Here is a 14,868-nt window from a genome sequence, read left to right as displayed (position 1 = left end):
TCCCCCCTCCCTCCCTCGCACAAAAGCCTTGTCTCTTACTGGGACCCAGAGATAGGGTCCGGGAAAAGCACAGCAGTCAGTGAATGATGTCACAAAGACTTGGGCAGCTGCATGCAGCTAATGAGAAAGGAGCTGGACTATGCAGTGGAAAAAACTGCTGACAGTCGCTCTAAGGGAAGGGACTGGGAGACAATAACCCGCCTCATCCTGTCGTCGTTATTGCCTTAGAAGGCTTCAGCATGTCTCACCGATGCCATCAAAGAAGATGAGCAGAGCTGAGTTCTCCTACTGTTCCCCATAGAGTCCTTTGACGCCCACGGCTGCGATTAGATAGGAACTAGGTCAGGCCATTGAGAGCCCACCAGCAGCTGCCAGCATGTGGTCTCGGCTGCCAACTCCTCTCTGCCTGATCACTGTATTCCTGCTCTTAGAGGCGCCCATGGCTGAAGTCTTTGTTTACGTGGTCTACAAGCAGAATTCCACCTGCATCGATTTTAGAGCGTTGTCGGCATGCCTGGGGCCTCCGGTCCCAAGAGAGGGCCTGAGGGGTTATCTGATTGAGGCGGTACCTGCAAACGCCTGTCACCCTATCGGAGGTCCACCAGCAGCCAGCAATTCCTCGGCTGCCTTCATCGCGCTCATAAGTAGGTATGACTGCCCGCTGGGGGTTAAGATCCTTCATGCTCAGCAGGCTGGCTATCAAGCGGCTATTGTCCACAACGTGAACTCAGAGACACTGGTGACAATGGTGACCAATGTTGAAGAAATCAGGCAGAAGATTGGAATTCCTTCTGTCTTTACCGGGGAATCAGCCGCCAAGAAGCTAAGAAGGGTTATGGGCTCTGAAAAAGGCATTCATGTCACTCTAGTGGTACCTGAACATTATCATAATCCTTGCTGGAACACTGCAAAGTTCTCCATCGGGGACACTGCTAGGCACTACTGGGATCTCCAGTTTGGATATTGCTCCAAACGCATGATTTCTCTTTTCGTCCAGGAGTTTGGCATGGCAATCGGCATGATCGGGTGCACCCTGCTGGTTGTGGGCTGCATGAGATGGTGCAGGAAGAGCCAGAAGATAACCGCGAGCACGTTCAAAACGGGAGACAAGTATGTTACATGTGTGATCTGCATGGCCGAGTACGAAGAAGGAGACCAGCTGAAGATCCTCCCTTGTTCCCATGTCTATCATGGCACGTGCATAGACTCGTGGCTTCTCATCCAGCCCCAATGTAAGACCTGTCCAATTTGCAAACAGCAAGTGACTGTTGCCAGATAGACCTTTGACATGGACCGGCATCGAAATGTCCCTCTGCAAGTGTAAAACATTTTAGATGAGGGAAAATAAAATGAGTTTGAGATCACAGCTGCTGGAAGTCTCTGGTGTACACACACACACGTACACACACACACAGAGATCACTAACATTTCCTGTAGCTTTCTCCAGGAGGAAAATATAGACAGTGAAACCTGTTTTACGCAGAGCCCATGGGACCAGTAACAATCAGTTGCCTAGTACAGGTGAGTCTTTAATTAACTACAGGGCTAACAAAACCATACTGGACCACTGGGGATACTTTAAAAGAGACAGTTCAGCAAGGAGTTGACCACTGAAGGTGCAGCTCTGTAGGGATCGAGTGCCAGAGACTCTGAGCATCCACAACGCCAGCTGGATTCAGTGGGAGACGGAGAACCTCTGGATATCAGGCTCATGTAGCCAGGTATTCCAAAGAGCTCAAAGCCAGAATTTCAAGTGCTCCATTCCCACAGCTGAGCCAAAGGCACTGTCAGCCCTATGCTTTCAAAATTCATGTGTCAGAACACTCCCCAAAATCCTGAGATTGGCTTACAGATCATAAGATATTTCTGAATAATAAACTTTTGGGATCTTCTTATTCGCCTTCCAGTTTCTGACACTGGAGTACATTTTAAATCTTCCTCTGCCCCCATGAGGGCTAGACATTTAAATGAAAGCTGAGATTCTCTTTCAATCCCTTGACTCCAGCAGTTGGAGCTTTGAGGTAAACAACAAATATTGCGAGACTGGCAATAAAATCATGAGGATTGGCAACACTGCCTGATCTTTTGATGGCCAGCAGCTCCCATTGTGACCCTTGAGACCAGAATTTCAGAAGAGCTCAGTCAACACCCAGCACGAATCCAGTGTTCTGCGCACTTGGAAAATCTGACCACTCGTTTTGGTGCCTTAAATAGAACCTACGTGCTTTTGCCAATCTGGCCAATAGCATATCGTTGGTTTCGCTCTGCATGGATGGACAGATGGATGTAATTTCAAGTTCTGCTGGTTTTATTTTGAATGATGATTTTACTTATTTAGATTATTTATTTCCGTTATCTAATGACAAAAAGCTCTGGCCTTGTAGCTTTAGGTGCTTTGACATCCACTAGATGATCACACTCGTAGAAAGGAAAAGGTGGGGCTTTTTGTTTTTAAAGCAGAAAGCAAGTTCAGTCAACAGACCTGGGTTGATATCTCCCCTCCCACATGGGAGAGGATGATCCTAATAGACATTCCTACTGTGCAGTGTTCTCCAGGCATCATGTTCTTACCCAAGGTGAAGGATTTCAGTTTGCAGGGGGAGGACTGCCAAGAGAAGGGGCATTTATCCCTCAGAAGGATGTGAACAACTCCCCTTGAGAGCAGCAGGAGATACTGATAACTTACCAGAAATTGGACTGGGACAGAACTGGGTCCAAGAAAGATGGAGGAGTGGCGGACAGGAGAGAACTAGGGAAGAGAGGAGGAGAGAAGGGGGCAAGGCATGTTGGCAGTGATGTCACAGGGACCTAGTCCTGGTGAAGTGCAGCAGTCATTGGGTGATGTCACAAAGCCCTGGGGAGGTGGGGAGGAAAGGCTGCCTAGCAGCTGGAGACAAGGAGGGAGAGAGAGAGAGGGTGCAGCCCGGGGCACCAGCAGACCAGCATGGTAAACTGAAGGAAGCCTTTTGCAGAAGCTTCCAGGGAAGAGGCGGAGTATAGTTACCATCCTGCTGCTGCTGCTGTTGTCTTCTGCAAAGACTCCAGGAATGTTACGCTGATACCACTCAGACAGGGTGATAAGTGTGTGTTTGCCTCCTAAGATCCTTCACAGCTACGCCTTTCCTCTTTGCCCACTTGCACAGAGAGAGACCCATCAGCGTTCAGCATGAAGCCCCCGCTCCCTCTCCCTCTCCCTCTCCGTGCGTTCGCCGTGCTCCTGCTCGCGGACGTTGCTGTCGCAGAGGCCTTTGGACATGTGGTTTACGATCACGGCTCCACATGCGTAGGTTACAACGCACTGCCTGCATGCTTTGGACCGCCCCTCCCGAGTGAAGGGCTGATGGGGTACTTGATCGAGGCCATGCCTGCAAACGCCTGTGATCCTATAGAAGGCCCGCCGGCATCCTCCAACTCCTCTGAGGCTTTCATCGCACTCATCCGTCAGTCTGACTGCCCCTTTGGGGTCAAGGTCCTTCACGCACAGCAAGCCGGGTACCAAGCCGCCGTCGTGCACAACGTGAATGCAGAGCATCTGGTGAACATGCTAACTGACGACAAAGAAATCAGGCAGCGGATTGCGATCCAGTCTGTCTTCACAGGGGAATCGGCCTACATGCATCTGAGAAGGGCTTCACGTTATGAAAAAGGGGCTTATGTCACCCTGGTGGCACCCAAACAGCCTCATAACCCTTGCCAGGATGCTGCTACGCCTTCCATGTGGGCTACCGCTAAGCAGCACTGGCCACGCAGGCTTAAATATGCCGCATACCACGTCATTCCTTACGTCCTCCAGGAGTTTGGGTTCATGATCAACGTGATCATTTGCACCATCCCGCTTGTGGTCTGCGCACGATGGTGCACGAAGGGCCGGAAGATAACCCTGTGCACCTTCAAAAGGGGAGACCGGTACGAGACGTGTGTGATCTGCATGGCCGAGTACGAAGAAGGAGACCAGCTGAAGATCCTCCCTTGTTCTCACGCCTATCACTGCGTGTGTATCGACACCTGGCTTCACACCCAGCCCAGGAATAAAACCTGCCCCTTTTGCAAACAGCAGGTGACTGCTGAAGTTCAGGATGTCAGTCTGCACGGAGGGAGGAACCCACAGGAGCAAGTGGGGGGACAGGAGGAACACGCGGAGGATGGGGAAGACGAAGATGGTCATGACGATGAGTATATTGAGGGAGAGGAAGAAGATGACCAAAGTGTGGACACTGAGGAAGGGTATGATGAGCTGGAGAATGACCCTCACTGAGTAATAGAATCAAACCAAACCAATATCAGTCCAAGCCACACGACCCCCAGCTTTTGCCCATCACTAGCTCCAGCCTGTCTATTGGGAAGCGTTTCGCTCAGTTCAGTTTTGGCTCCTTTCTCTCACTCCCCACAATAAAAGGCATAAAATGTCTGCTGCAAATGTAACTCTCCTTAGGCTGGTGGAAATTAAATGCATTTGATATCATTGAGTTCCTGGGAATTTCTGGTCCCCATCCACTCGCATTTCCTGTTGCTTTTGTCTAGATGGAATATAGATACACAAATACATGCAGTGAATCTTAGTTTAAGGAATTGCATTGTGGCAGTGCATAGAGGCCCCGACTGAGACTGGAGTCCCATTTTGAAGGATGCTATGTAGACATAGCAAGTCGTCGCCTGTCAACCTAAAGAGAACAACAGGGAAACAGAACCTGACTGTCTGACCCAGATCAGAGGGAGAACTGGGACTAGAATGTAGCTCTCCTAGTTTCCAGGCCAGCGCCCTGTCCCCTGAACCTCACTGCCTCCCCTGAGCTACCCTTTGGCAGCAACTCAAGAGCCCGGTAACAATTCCTTGCAGAGTACAGGTTAGTCTGTAGCGACAGGTGCAGTCGAACTGTTCAGGGGTACTCTGAGGATACTTTAAAACGGTCCCTTAAGACAAGGGGTGGTGACGACTGAAGGTCCAAATCATTCCAGTAGGATTCACTCCATGCAGGTGGGCAGAGAGAAAAGATACGAACGATTTTCAAGGGCTGCATAATCGGCTGCATTTTGAAGGCTGGCTGATCCCTCCATGCATTCAGCAGAGGCAGACATGACAGGTACATGTAAGCGCCTGCTCTCCAGGGTTTTCCGGGTCATTTTCCAAGCATTTCTAAACACTGTAAGAAGGGCAGGATTTATGTACTAACATGCCCCAAATCAGATATTCATCTCCTCTCTCTCTATTGGTTACAGGAAGAGCGATTTGTTCATTTTGGAGAGCCTCCGAGTGCATCTCCAGTTCAGGTTGAAAACACTGAGCCAGAGCCGCAGACCAGCAAAGGATTCAGCCCATAGTCAATTGACACCCTATGACCAGCTACGCTAGCCGGTCAGGTAGATACACTCTCCTGATCATCATCAGCCTGATCAAAAGGCACTGTTACACCAGTACCAGAGCCCAGCGCTCTTCGCTGGATGTGAATATCCCGCTACCAATTGTCAGCATTCAAGTCATTGGGCTGTCGGCAGATCTCAACCATCAGGGTCACACAGATGAAGGAAGGTCTATGGCCAACATTTTCCAAAGAGGCTAGTGACTTTGGGTACCTCTGGTTCTGGGTGTCTATTTTAAGACAACTAAAAAGGGCTTGATTTTCAGAAAACGCTGTCTGAAAATTAAGCCCCTGTCCCATGTCTTAAGTTTGGCACCCAAAATCACTAGCCAGAGCCTAGACCCTGTAGCACTGTATAGATGCAAGCCAATAGGGGAGGGATAGCTCAGTGGTTTGAACATTGGCCTGTTAAACCCAGGGTTGTGAGTTCAATCCTTAAGAGGGCCATTTAGGGATCTAGGGCAAAAATCTATCTGGGGATTGGTCCTGCTTTGAGCAGGGGGTTGGACTAGATGACCTCCTGAGGTCCCTTCCAACCTTGATATTCTAACATCTTGAATTGTAACCAAGGAGCTAGTGTGACCTACAAAGCGCAGGTGCAATGTGCTATGGAAAGGAAACTCCACTAAGAAAATATCCTGCTGTTTTCTACATTGTTTGAAGCTTCAGGGTATCGCAAGGTATGACACATGGTAGTAATCAAGTAATGGGCTGAGCAACGCATGGATAAATGCAGTGAGGTGTGTAAGCCAAGTGGAAAAGTCATAACTAGAGCTAAACGAAATTTGGAATTTCCATCCCACAGAAAATTCCCACATTTGTTTTCATCCAAATAGGATGAAATGTTGAAATGCTGAATATTATCATGGAATGGAAGTTCTGAAAGGTTTCGTTTCAACATTTTCGTTTGAAGGGAAACATTCTGACATTCCTGAAACGGAAATGTTTTATTTCGGGGTATTGAACTGACCCAAAATACTTCAAGAGAGGCAGGATCTGGACATGAAAGGAAGAGATGGGTTCTCCACTCTGCTTACCATTATCAAAGACTATCACACTATAAATCTAAAGCGTCTGCCACAGATGCCTTGACCTCCTGCACTGTAGCTGTCTGATCTGCCACCCTCCATCAAACATTAATAACTGTCTGCAGAGCCAGGTTGGCTTATTGCTGGGATGAGACGTGCTCCTATTTGCCACAGGTTGATTATTAGTAACGTCTCTAGAGATTGCTTTATCCACGTTACAACCTGTATGTAGGATAAACCGTAGAGCGTCTGCACAAGGAAATGCACCAGGGGGAAATATGGAGACGCTAGATCCTCAACTTGAGTAAATCGGTGAAAATCCATTGACTTCAATAGAGCTGCGCAGATTTACCCTGGCTCAGGATCCGGCCCATGTGACACTGAAACCGAGTTCAATTCATGTTCTGGTTTAATCATCAGTCAGGAGCAAAGTCGGGGAGAGCATGGTTAGTGGAGGGGCTGGAAAAGGAGGGGCAAGGCTCATGTGGGGAGTACAGAGAGACAGGCAGCTATATTACAGCCGCTTCTGGAAGTGTTCTCTCCTCTTTTCCTTGCAGTCCATGCAGTCTGTCGTCTTGGTAGAATTGCTGTTAATTTCAATGTCAGCAAGCCACCCAGGGGAGTCATCAGTTTTAAGAGGGAGCAGAACAATTACCAGGAAGGAGTCCCCATTTCACCACTTGAACTGAGATCCAACGTAGAGGCAAGCAAGAAACCATGTTTACCTCTACCTTTAACTGACTTCTAGCACCTTCCATACCAAAAAGGCCACAACAACCTGAACATATTTGAGACAAGGGCCCAGCGTAGAAGCAGAATTACAGAGGTGTTCTGGATCCAACCAGGAACAGTAGTAGGGTGACCAGCTGTCCCGATTTTATATTCCCAAGCCGAAAGAGATTGGAAGGGGAATCTCAGTTCCAAAAGATCCAATCAGAGACAGAATCTTGCTAAGTGAGATATAGATGGGATCCAGTCTGAAGGCTCTACAATATTTTTAACTGCCTGTCAAAGAGCCCTCTTGCCCCCTTTAGCATATTCCCTGCTCCCATAAAACCAGGGCCGGCTCCAGCAATTCTGCCGCCCCAAGCAGAAAAAAAAAAAAAAAAAAAACCCTGCGATTGCGATCGGCGGCGGCAATTGGGGAAAAAAAAAAAGCCGCGATCGGCGGCGGCAGTTCAGCGGCAGGTCCTTCGCTCCTAGAGGGAGTGAGGGACCTGCCGCCCCCGAATTGTCGCAGGTGCCGCCCCTCTCCCTTGGCCGCCCCAAGCACCTGCTTGTTAAGCTGGTGCCTGGAGCCGGCCCTGCATAAAGCACAGAACCAAAGAATGATTTATAGATCTTATTGGTGAGAGCTTTATTCGTGTCGTTTTTCTCATGCATTTCTCATGCAGGGCTTGTGCGTGTGTGTGTGTGTACAGTTTATTATATTGCTAGGAGTTTTACCAGACGCACAGAGGAAAATGCTGATGACCTGACCCAGTGCAGAGAACTATCACACTTAGACAACCAGCAAAATGTCAGCACTATAGATCACTGGGAGCAATTCAGGCTACACACAGGGTAATCAGCCACCTAAGTGCAACCTATCAGTAAGGATGAAACTCATCCCTGTGCAAAGAGCCAGCACTAAGAAAGGAACTACTCGGAGGGTTTAAGTGGGCCATAAGTGATGGATAGGTCTTGTGATGGCTGACGCACAGGAGTGAATTTCAGCCTTGAAGACTGACATATAATATCTACTATAGTTAAAGGGGATGTGCCAAATGCCCCACTGGCAAAACTTGAGTGACTTCAGTGGAATTATACCAGCGGAGAATTTTGCCTTGCATCCCTAATAACCATCTGGAGGAGGAGGGATGGGGAAGGAGAGAATCAACTTGGGTCGAGAACCAGCAACCCCTATTCTTCACAAAGGCTGTATGGAGCTTGGAGTCCTGCCTGCAATATGGGGATTTTACCTACATTCGGGGCCGCCCAGAGGATTCAGGGGGCCTGGGGCAAAGCAATTTCAGGGGCCCCTTCCATAAAAAAAAGTTGCAATACTATAGAATACTATATTCTCATGGGGGCCTGGGGAAAATTGCCCCACTTGCCCCCCCCCCCGCGGGGCCCTGCCTACATTTCCATCCATCATTGTGCAGGGTGGGTTTTAGCTCCTGGAGCCCAATCCTGTGCCCGATGACTTCAATGAGAGTAGGACCAATGTGATTTCTTCCATGGAAGCAATCCATCTCCGCTGGTGACTGGACCCTTCTGGTTGGATCCTTTCTTCACCCTTCCTGCTCACTGATTATTAGACGTGGTCAGAAAACAGAATTTGCATCCCAGGAAACGTTTTGAGATTTCAACCTTTTTTTGGTCCTGAACCAAGATGGAAAGCCAAAAATTTTGACTTTTTTGGCAAAACAAAATTCCAAAAATAATTTAGGTTAGGGTCAATTAAAACAGTTAATTTGGCTAAATTTGAAACATTTCATTTTGATTTCAACCCTTTACTTATTTCTAAATGAAACAGAGAAAATTTCAGAGCAAAAAAAAAATCAAAATTTTTGTTTTGAAAACTTCAACAAGACAGTTTGACATTTTTGAAGCTTTTTTCACGAAATGAAATGTTGTCAAAATCAACACAATTTCTCCAAACCCCCCCCCCCCCAAAACCCAGACAGTTTTGTCAAAATGGCATTTTCCAACCAGCTCTATTGGTTATATGGGGAGAGGTGAAATTAAAAGGATAGACCTTGGAAACTGGAGCAGAATTTAACTACTTGGGAAATGATGCTCGATCAATCCTCAGGACCCCTCCCGACTCTCCAGAGAGTCTCTCTCTTCCTCGTGACTGATATGGATTCTCCAAGCATCACCAATCTGAGTCACAATTAAGTCCAATGTGACCTCCCTTCAGACAAGTTTACACCTGCATAGGCAGATTGGGAAGGCAACCCTCAGCCCTGCATACTTTGCACTAACAAAAGAGGTCAGTGCGAACCAATCCAGCTTTACCTTCTGGATGCAAAAACAACAAGGAGTCTGGTGGCACCTTAAAGACTAACAGATTTATTTGGGCATAAGCTTTCGTGAGTTAAAACCTCACTTCTTCGGATGCAGTCACCAACTCCCTGTGTCATGATTGGGTTTGGGGCCAGGCATTGCTACCGGTAGCACTGACAACTCTGATTTCATTGTACTGAGCAGGGTTTCTTTATTGGGAGTGCAGGGGCAAGAGAAGGGGAGACTTAGACAGATAATTTCACTAACAAAACTCCTGGTTGTCACCCGGACACTTTGCATGTACGGAAACATACATCTTGTGTTTTCCCTGTTCTCCCTCCGGCTTATCTCCCGTTCCATCTCTTTCCCCCCATCAAGACTCCAGTTCTTTTTCTTTTTTCCCTTCTCCCCCAACTCTGTTCCTGATTTTCCAGAGCCCATTCTTCCACTGTTGAAATTTTTACTGTGAGTCGATCCACACCCCTTTCACCTTTCCTCTCTTTCTCTGCCTCCAAATCCCCTTCTTTCTGACCCACACCCACTCCTCTGCCTCGTTACACGCTGCACCACTTCTCTCGCTCTGCTCTCAGAGAAGTTTTTATGCACTGTGACAAATCAAGTTACACCAAGGTGTCTTTGCACTCATGAATGTGTGGTACAGCTAAGCCGTGGATATAGTTCTCTGGGGTAATCTGTAAAGTACAAGTTGTTATTACTCACTACAGTAGAACAATCAACACAGTTTCTGTAATGCAGTAAGATGGATTGAAGCTGCTTAAGAACACAGGGAAATGGAATCGGTGCTTTGAAAAAAAAAAATAACCTGGCTCACAAAATCCGCTTCTCATAGCTCATGTGTGGTCCTAGATGTCACGCTCTGATGTGCTCCAGGGCATTTGCTCATAGCTGGCAGCAGGGTTAGTCCTGCTGCGTGATGCAAAGTCCACTCTATGGGCCAACTCCTGCTTTCATTTATATGGGTGTAAAGCCAGAGTCATTCCACTCAAGTCCAGGGGCTGTCTATAAATTAAGTAACACATGTTTGGGTGATTTTCAAGACCCACTCTCCCCGTGAAACACTTTGTAACACTAAAAAAAACATGGAAAATTAAGGCCCCTGATGCACTTTGTCATTTGTGGACAGCCAAAGTTATTTTGGGTTTATGCCAGTGTAACTTGGAGCAGGATTTGGCTATACAACTGCAGCTATAAATCCTATTGACCACTTTTCTCCACCCTCTCTGGATAGGGCCTTTCTCTTACTTTGTGTCTTACCTTTGCGCTGGAACTGCCTGCAGTTCCGTACTTTGGAGTCACATAGACATTCTGAAAACCAACATCCAAGTATTCCAGTTCTATTTGCAAGGATGAGCTGAGCCAAACGCAAATCTAAGTAGCTTTGAACTACTTATTCTCAATCAGTGCACGACAAGGACTGATTTTACACCCGCCGTAAAAGAGGACGATTAGTTACTAAGCCACCTCCTCCCATCCCCGCTCCCGTGCTAGCCCTGAGCACCTCTCACATCTTTTTTCATGAATTGATCCTCACAACACCCTGTGAGGTAGCTTTCTATTCCTGGCTCCTATTCCTCCCTTATCCTGCTGCACAATCCCAAGCAAGTCATGTGCCTCCGTTTCCCCTCCTACTCTTGCTATTTAGATTGCAAACTTTTCAGGGTAGAGACTGTTTCTCTTGTATGTACGGCACCTGTTGGGATGGTGCCGTACTGAATGACTGGTGTGAGCATAACTTGACATGACTTAAACACGCAGAGGATCATGGGAACAGGGTCCCTTAAAGCAGAAGCAGATTTGATAAAGGACAGGCAAAGCCTGCGTGTGTGATTGATATTGAACCTATTGGTTGGCAAATATGGGCCCGTGCAAAAGTAAATATCACATGCATAAAGTTCCCGCATGGACCCGGTTATAGGGACCCTACAGCAAGGACACCCCGCAGAGAGCCAGAGTGAATGATTGATGAGTGAGTAAACGTGGAGTGGTCTTTGTTCGGTACCCCCCACTCCCCGAGCCCCTTCTAAAATTAATAACCACACACCCACTGGGTATGCTATTGAGACATGTGACTCCTTTGAGGAAAAAGAGGATAAGAATCAAGCAAAGTAAGTTACTGTCAGAGAGAGAGATGAGGAGAAAAGGGAGAGGGGATTCCTTAATTGACACTTGAAGAAGCTCATAGACTCATAGACTCTAAGGTCAGAAGGGACCATTATGATCATCTAGTCTGACCTCCCGCATGATGTGGGCCTCAAAACTGACCCACCCACTCCTGGAAGAATTCTCTCTCTTGACTCAGCTGTTGAAGTCCCCAAATCATGATTTAAAGACTTCAAATCGCTGAGAATCCTCCAGCAAGCGACCCCTGCTGGACAGAGTAGCCAAAACTCTGCTCCGTGGGGTCGAGTAGGACTGTGACCAGAGGGGTTTCCAGGCAGCGAAGGCCTGGCCTCGAGGGAACCCGAGACAGACCAGAGAGCTGAGGAGAGCAAACCTGGACAGAAAAAGCCGTCCATAGAATTGGTAACCACCTTCTCTGTTTGCCAAGCAGGAACTGTGTGAGGCTAGCGCGGGGCCTGGTTGTGTATGTTTGTGAAAGGGAGGCTCGCTAAGAGGAATGTATAGCTCTTCATGTATACTTCTTAAACGCCTAACATAGGCGTGATGTGCTTAATGGAACCCTTTACCGCTTGTGTAATTCCTTCTCGAATTAACTGTAGTGTATGCAAGATAATTACTGCGGCCCTTTTTCACTGGTACGACAGTCATCTGCCCCACTGGGAGCCATTAAAGATCTATTTCAGGGGTAGTAGCCCCCTGGTGCCAAAAGCACCTAAGACAATGGGCCCTGATCTTGGTTGGAGCCCTGTAGGTGCTACGGTGATAAAAATAACCAATAGTCACAAGTCATCCCCTATGATTTGCCTTGGAACTGGGTAAGTGGCACAATCATAAGAAACGCAGCCCTTCCAAGCCCACAGGTCCTGCTTAAATGGAGCAGGGCACTACCTCTGGCTTTCTGCAGCACAAAATGAGGTGGGATCTGCATTCCTGAGTGGATGGGGATGACCCAACCGATTCCCCCTATTCCCGCTGCAGGGGATTCCCACTAGAAATGCCTCAAGCCCTGTCAAACAATGTAAACCTGTAATTAGAGAGAGGGCAGCTCGGGAGGGGAGGAGAACAGAGGGAGGCAGAGAACGGAAGGATGAGGGAGGCAAGAGGGGGATAGCAGGCGCAGAGGGCAAAGGTGGAGGTGATTCCAGCCAGCTAAGGAGAAGAGTCACCAGGGAGAGAGAAAGGAGAAATAAATGGCCGCAGCTGGGCAGTGAGGTCATAAGGACCTGGGGAGAAGGTTCTGGAAGGTTGCTTGGCAGCTGAAAGCAGAAGCTAAGGGTCAGTTGGGAGCAAACAGACCAGCTTGACAAGCGAAGGAAGCTGCAACCAGAAGCCTGAAGGCTTGGGTATAACCCAACACCCACTACATCTTGTCGAGTCCTGCTGCTATCACTGCCCGGCAGGAAGGCTCCAGTCTGTTCTGACACATGGAAGATCCAGTAGTCACCTTCAGTCCACTGTTTCCCATAAAGGCCTCCGAAGCCAGAGCTTTCTCTTAGACAAGACCCAGGCCAGCACCGGTGCAGAGAGTTCTCCACTAGTTGCCAGCATGTGGCCACTGCTCCAGTCTCCTTTCCACATGGCCACTGTATTCCTGCTCTTCCTGGTGCCCAACGGCAAAGCCTTTATCCGGGCAATTTACAACCGTAACTCCACCAGCCAAGATTTCAGTGCCCTCCCTGCACTCTTTGGGCCTCCGCTCGCCGGCAAGGGACTGACAGGTTATCTGATCGAGGTAATGCCTGCAAACGCCTGTCACCCTATCGAAAGCCCGCCGGCGCCCCGCAACTCCTCCACAGCCTTCATCGTGCTCATCCGTACCTACGACTGCACTTTCAGTGCCAAGGTCCGACACGCTCAGCAAGCCGGATACCGAGCCGCCATCGTGCACAACGTGAACTCACAAGCCCTTGTGGATATGGCGATTGGCATGGGAGAGATTCAGCAGGGGACCGAGATACCTTCTGTCTTCACTGGGGAAGCAACCTCCAAGCTCTTGAGAAAGGTTTGCCGCTCTGATGAAGGAGCTCACGTCATCCTGGTCCCTGAATACTATCACTTTGCCTGGGAGGAGGATGCTGGGAACTCCTGCCCGCGTGCTTGCAGGTGCCAACTCCAGCTGCTGGGACACTGCTCCCAAGTCCCAATTCTTCCAGTCTGCAGGGCAATTAGCATCCTGGTTGCCATAGTGACCGGCATCCTGCTCATTGTGAAATACACAATGGGGTACCACATCTGGAGGAAGAGGAGAAGGAGGAAGAGGAGAAACCCACTAAGAGAGGAGCAGGGGAAGGAATCCTCCACCAGCACGTTTAAGAGAGGCACCAAGTACACCGAATGTGCCATCTGCCTGGAGATGTATGAAAAGGGAGACATGCTGAAGATTCTGTCTTGCTCCCATGCCTATCATGGCAAATGCATAGACCTGTGGCTCTTAACCCAGACCAGGAATAAGACCTGCCCTCTCTGCATGCAGAGGGTGACGGTGGCAGCAGAAAGCCCTGACTTGGACATAGAGGAATGTATAGAGGAGGAGAGGGATGAAGGCAACCAGGAGGGTGAGGAAGATGGGCACAACAGGGAGGGGCAGTAATGGAGCCACTCCTGGGACGGCCAAACCAAAATCTGACTAACATAGTTGTGCCAAACCTAGACTCCCCCATACTCTTAGCTTCCCCTTCCATCCTCCCTGTCCATTCTACCTCTGGCCAAAGTTTATTGGGAATCATTTTAGCTCAGCATGGACCCAGAAAGACATGGAAAGGGAAGAGTAGAGGAGTCAGACAGGGATGAGCCGTGGAACACCGAATGCACGTTCTTTGCTCTGCTTATCTTGGGCAGCGGGTTGAATCCAAGCTGGTTTTAGGAAGGTGAGACTCTGCTGAAGTCAACTGGAGTCACACCAGGTCTAGCTACCAGAACATCCAGCAGTGGCCTGAAATATCCGCTGTCAAACCATGAGGAAGAGTGGCTTGAAGCCACCACCAGATCCTCTGCTTTTCCTCAAGTTCTCCCTAACAACTGTCTTTCCGCACATGCCTCATACTCTGCAGATCGTTTATTCCACACAGATTTTTCTGGGTAACTTCTAGCACCAGTTTGGGTTTGGTTACATGAGATCAGCTGGCAAGATGTAAAAACTCATTAGATTGGAGGAAAATAAAATGAATCAGAAATCAACCCATTCCTGTGAACATCTCTGTTTAGATGGCCCTCACCGTCTCCTACTGCCGCTCCTTAAATGGACCAAAAATCTACTAACAACAAACAACAAGGATGATAATAATAATAATAATTAATAATAATAATCAAAATGCTTATTATTAATATCAAGTATGCTTTGCACTCTCATG

At 48.4% G+C, this 14,868-nt stretch overlaps 3 protein-coding genes across 3 annotated transcripts; all 3 read left to right on the top strand.

Annotated features, from left to right (window-relative positions):
- Positions 1 to 376: 376 nt before the first annotated feature.
- LOC101930864 (E3 ubiquitin-protein ligase RNF167) lies at positions 377 to 1,279 on the top strand. Its single transcript, XM_008168881.2, has one exon. It carries the CDS (start codon positions 377 to 379, stop codon positions 1,277 to 1,279), a length of 903 nt encoding a protein of 300 aa, XP_008167103.2.
- Positions 1,280 to 3,166: 1,887 nt separating this feature from the next.
- LOC101931152 (E3 ubiquitin-protein ligase RNF167-like) lies at positions 3,167 to 4,255 on the top strand. Its single transcript, XM_005281263.4, has one exon. It carries the CDS (start codon positions 3,167 to 3,169, stop codon positions 4,253 to 4,255), a length of 1,089 nt encoding a protein of 362 aa, XP_005281320.4.
- Positions 4,256 to 13,064: 8,809 nt separating this feature from the next.
- Positions 13,065 to 14,654, top strand: LOC101931430 (E3 ubiquitin-protein ligase RNF167-like). The gene has a single exon (XM_065578701.1). It carries the CDS (start codon positions 13,065 to 13,067, stop codon positions 14,106 to 14,108), a length of 1,044 nt encoding a protein of 347 aa, XP_065434773.1. The 3' UTR covers positions 14,109 to 14,654.
- The last annotated feature ends 214 nt before the right edge of the window (positions 14,655 to 14,868 follow it).

This window comes from Chrysemys picta, chromosome 25 (assembly GCF_011386835.1).
Source record: "Chrysemys picta bellii isolate R12L10 chromosome 25, ASM1138683v2, whole genome shotgun sequence".
NCBI lineage: Eukaryota > Metazoa > Chordata > Testudines > Emydidae > Chrysemys > Chrysemys picta.
Note: the sequence above shows the minus strand (reverse complement) of the source record. Positions and strands in the feature narration are given on the sequence as shown.

Coding starts and splice junctions, on each gene's coding strand:
- LOC101930864 (XM_008168881.2), top strand. CDS start 377: ATGTGGTCTCGGCTGCCAACTCCTCTCTGCCTGATCACTGTATTCCTG.
- LOC101931430 (XM_065578701.1), top strand. CDS start 13,065: ATGTGGCCACTGCTCCAGTCTCCTTTCCACATGGCCACTGTATTCCTG.
- LOC101931152 (XM_005281263.4), top strand. CDS start 3,167: ATGAAGCCCCCGCTCCCTCTCCCTCTCCCTCTCCGTGCGTTCGCCGTG.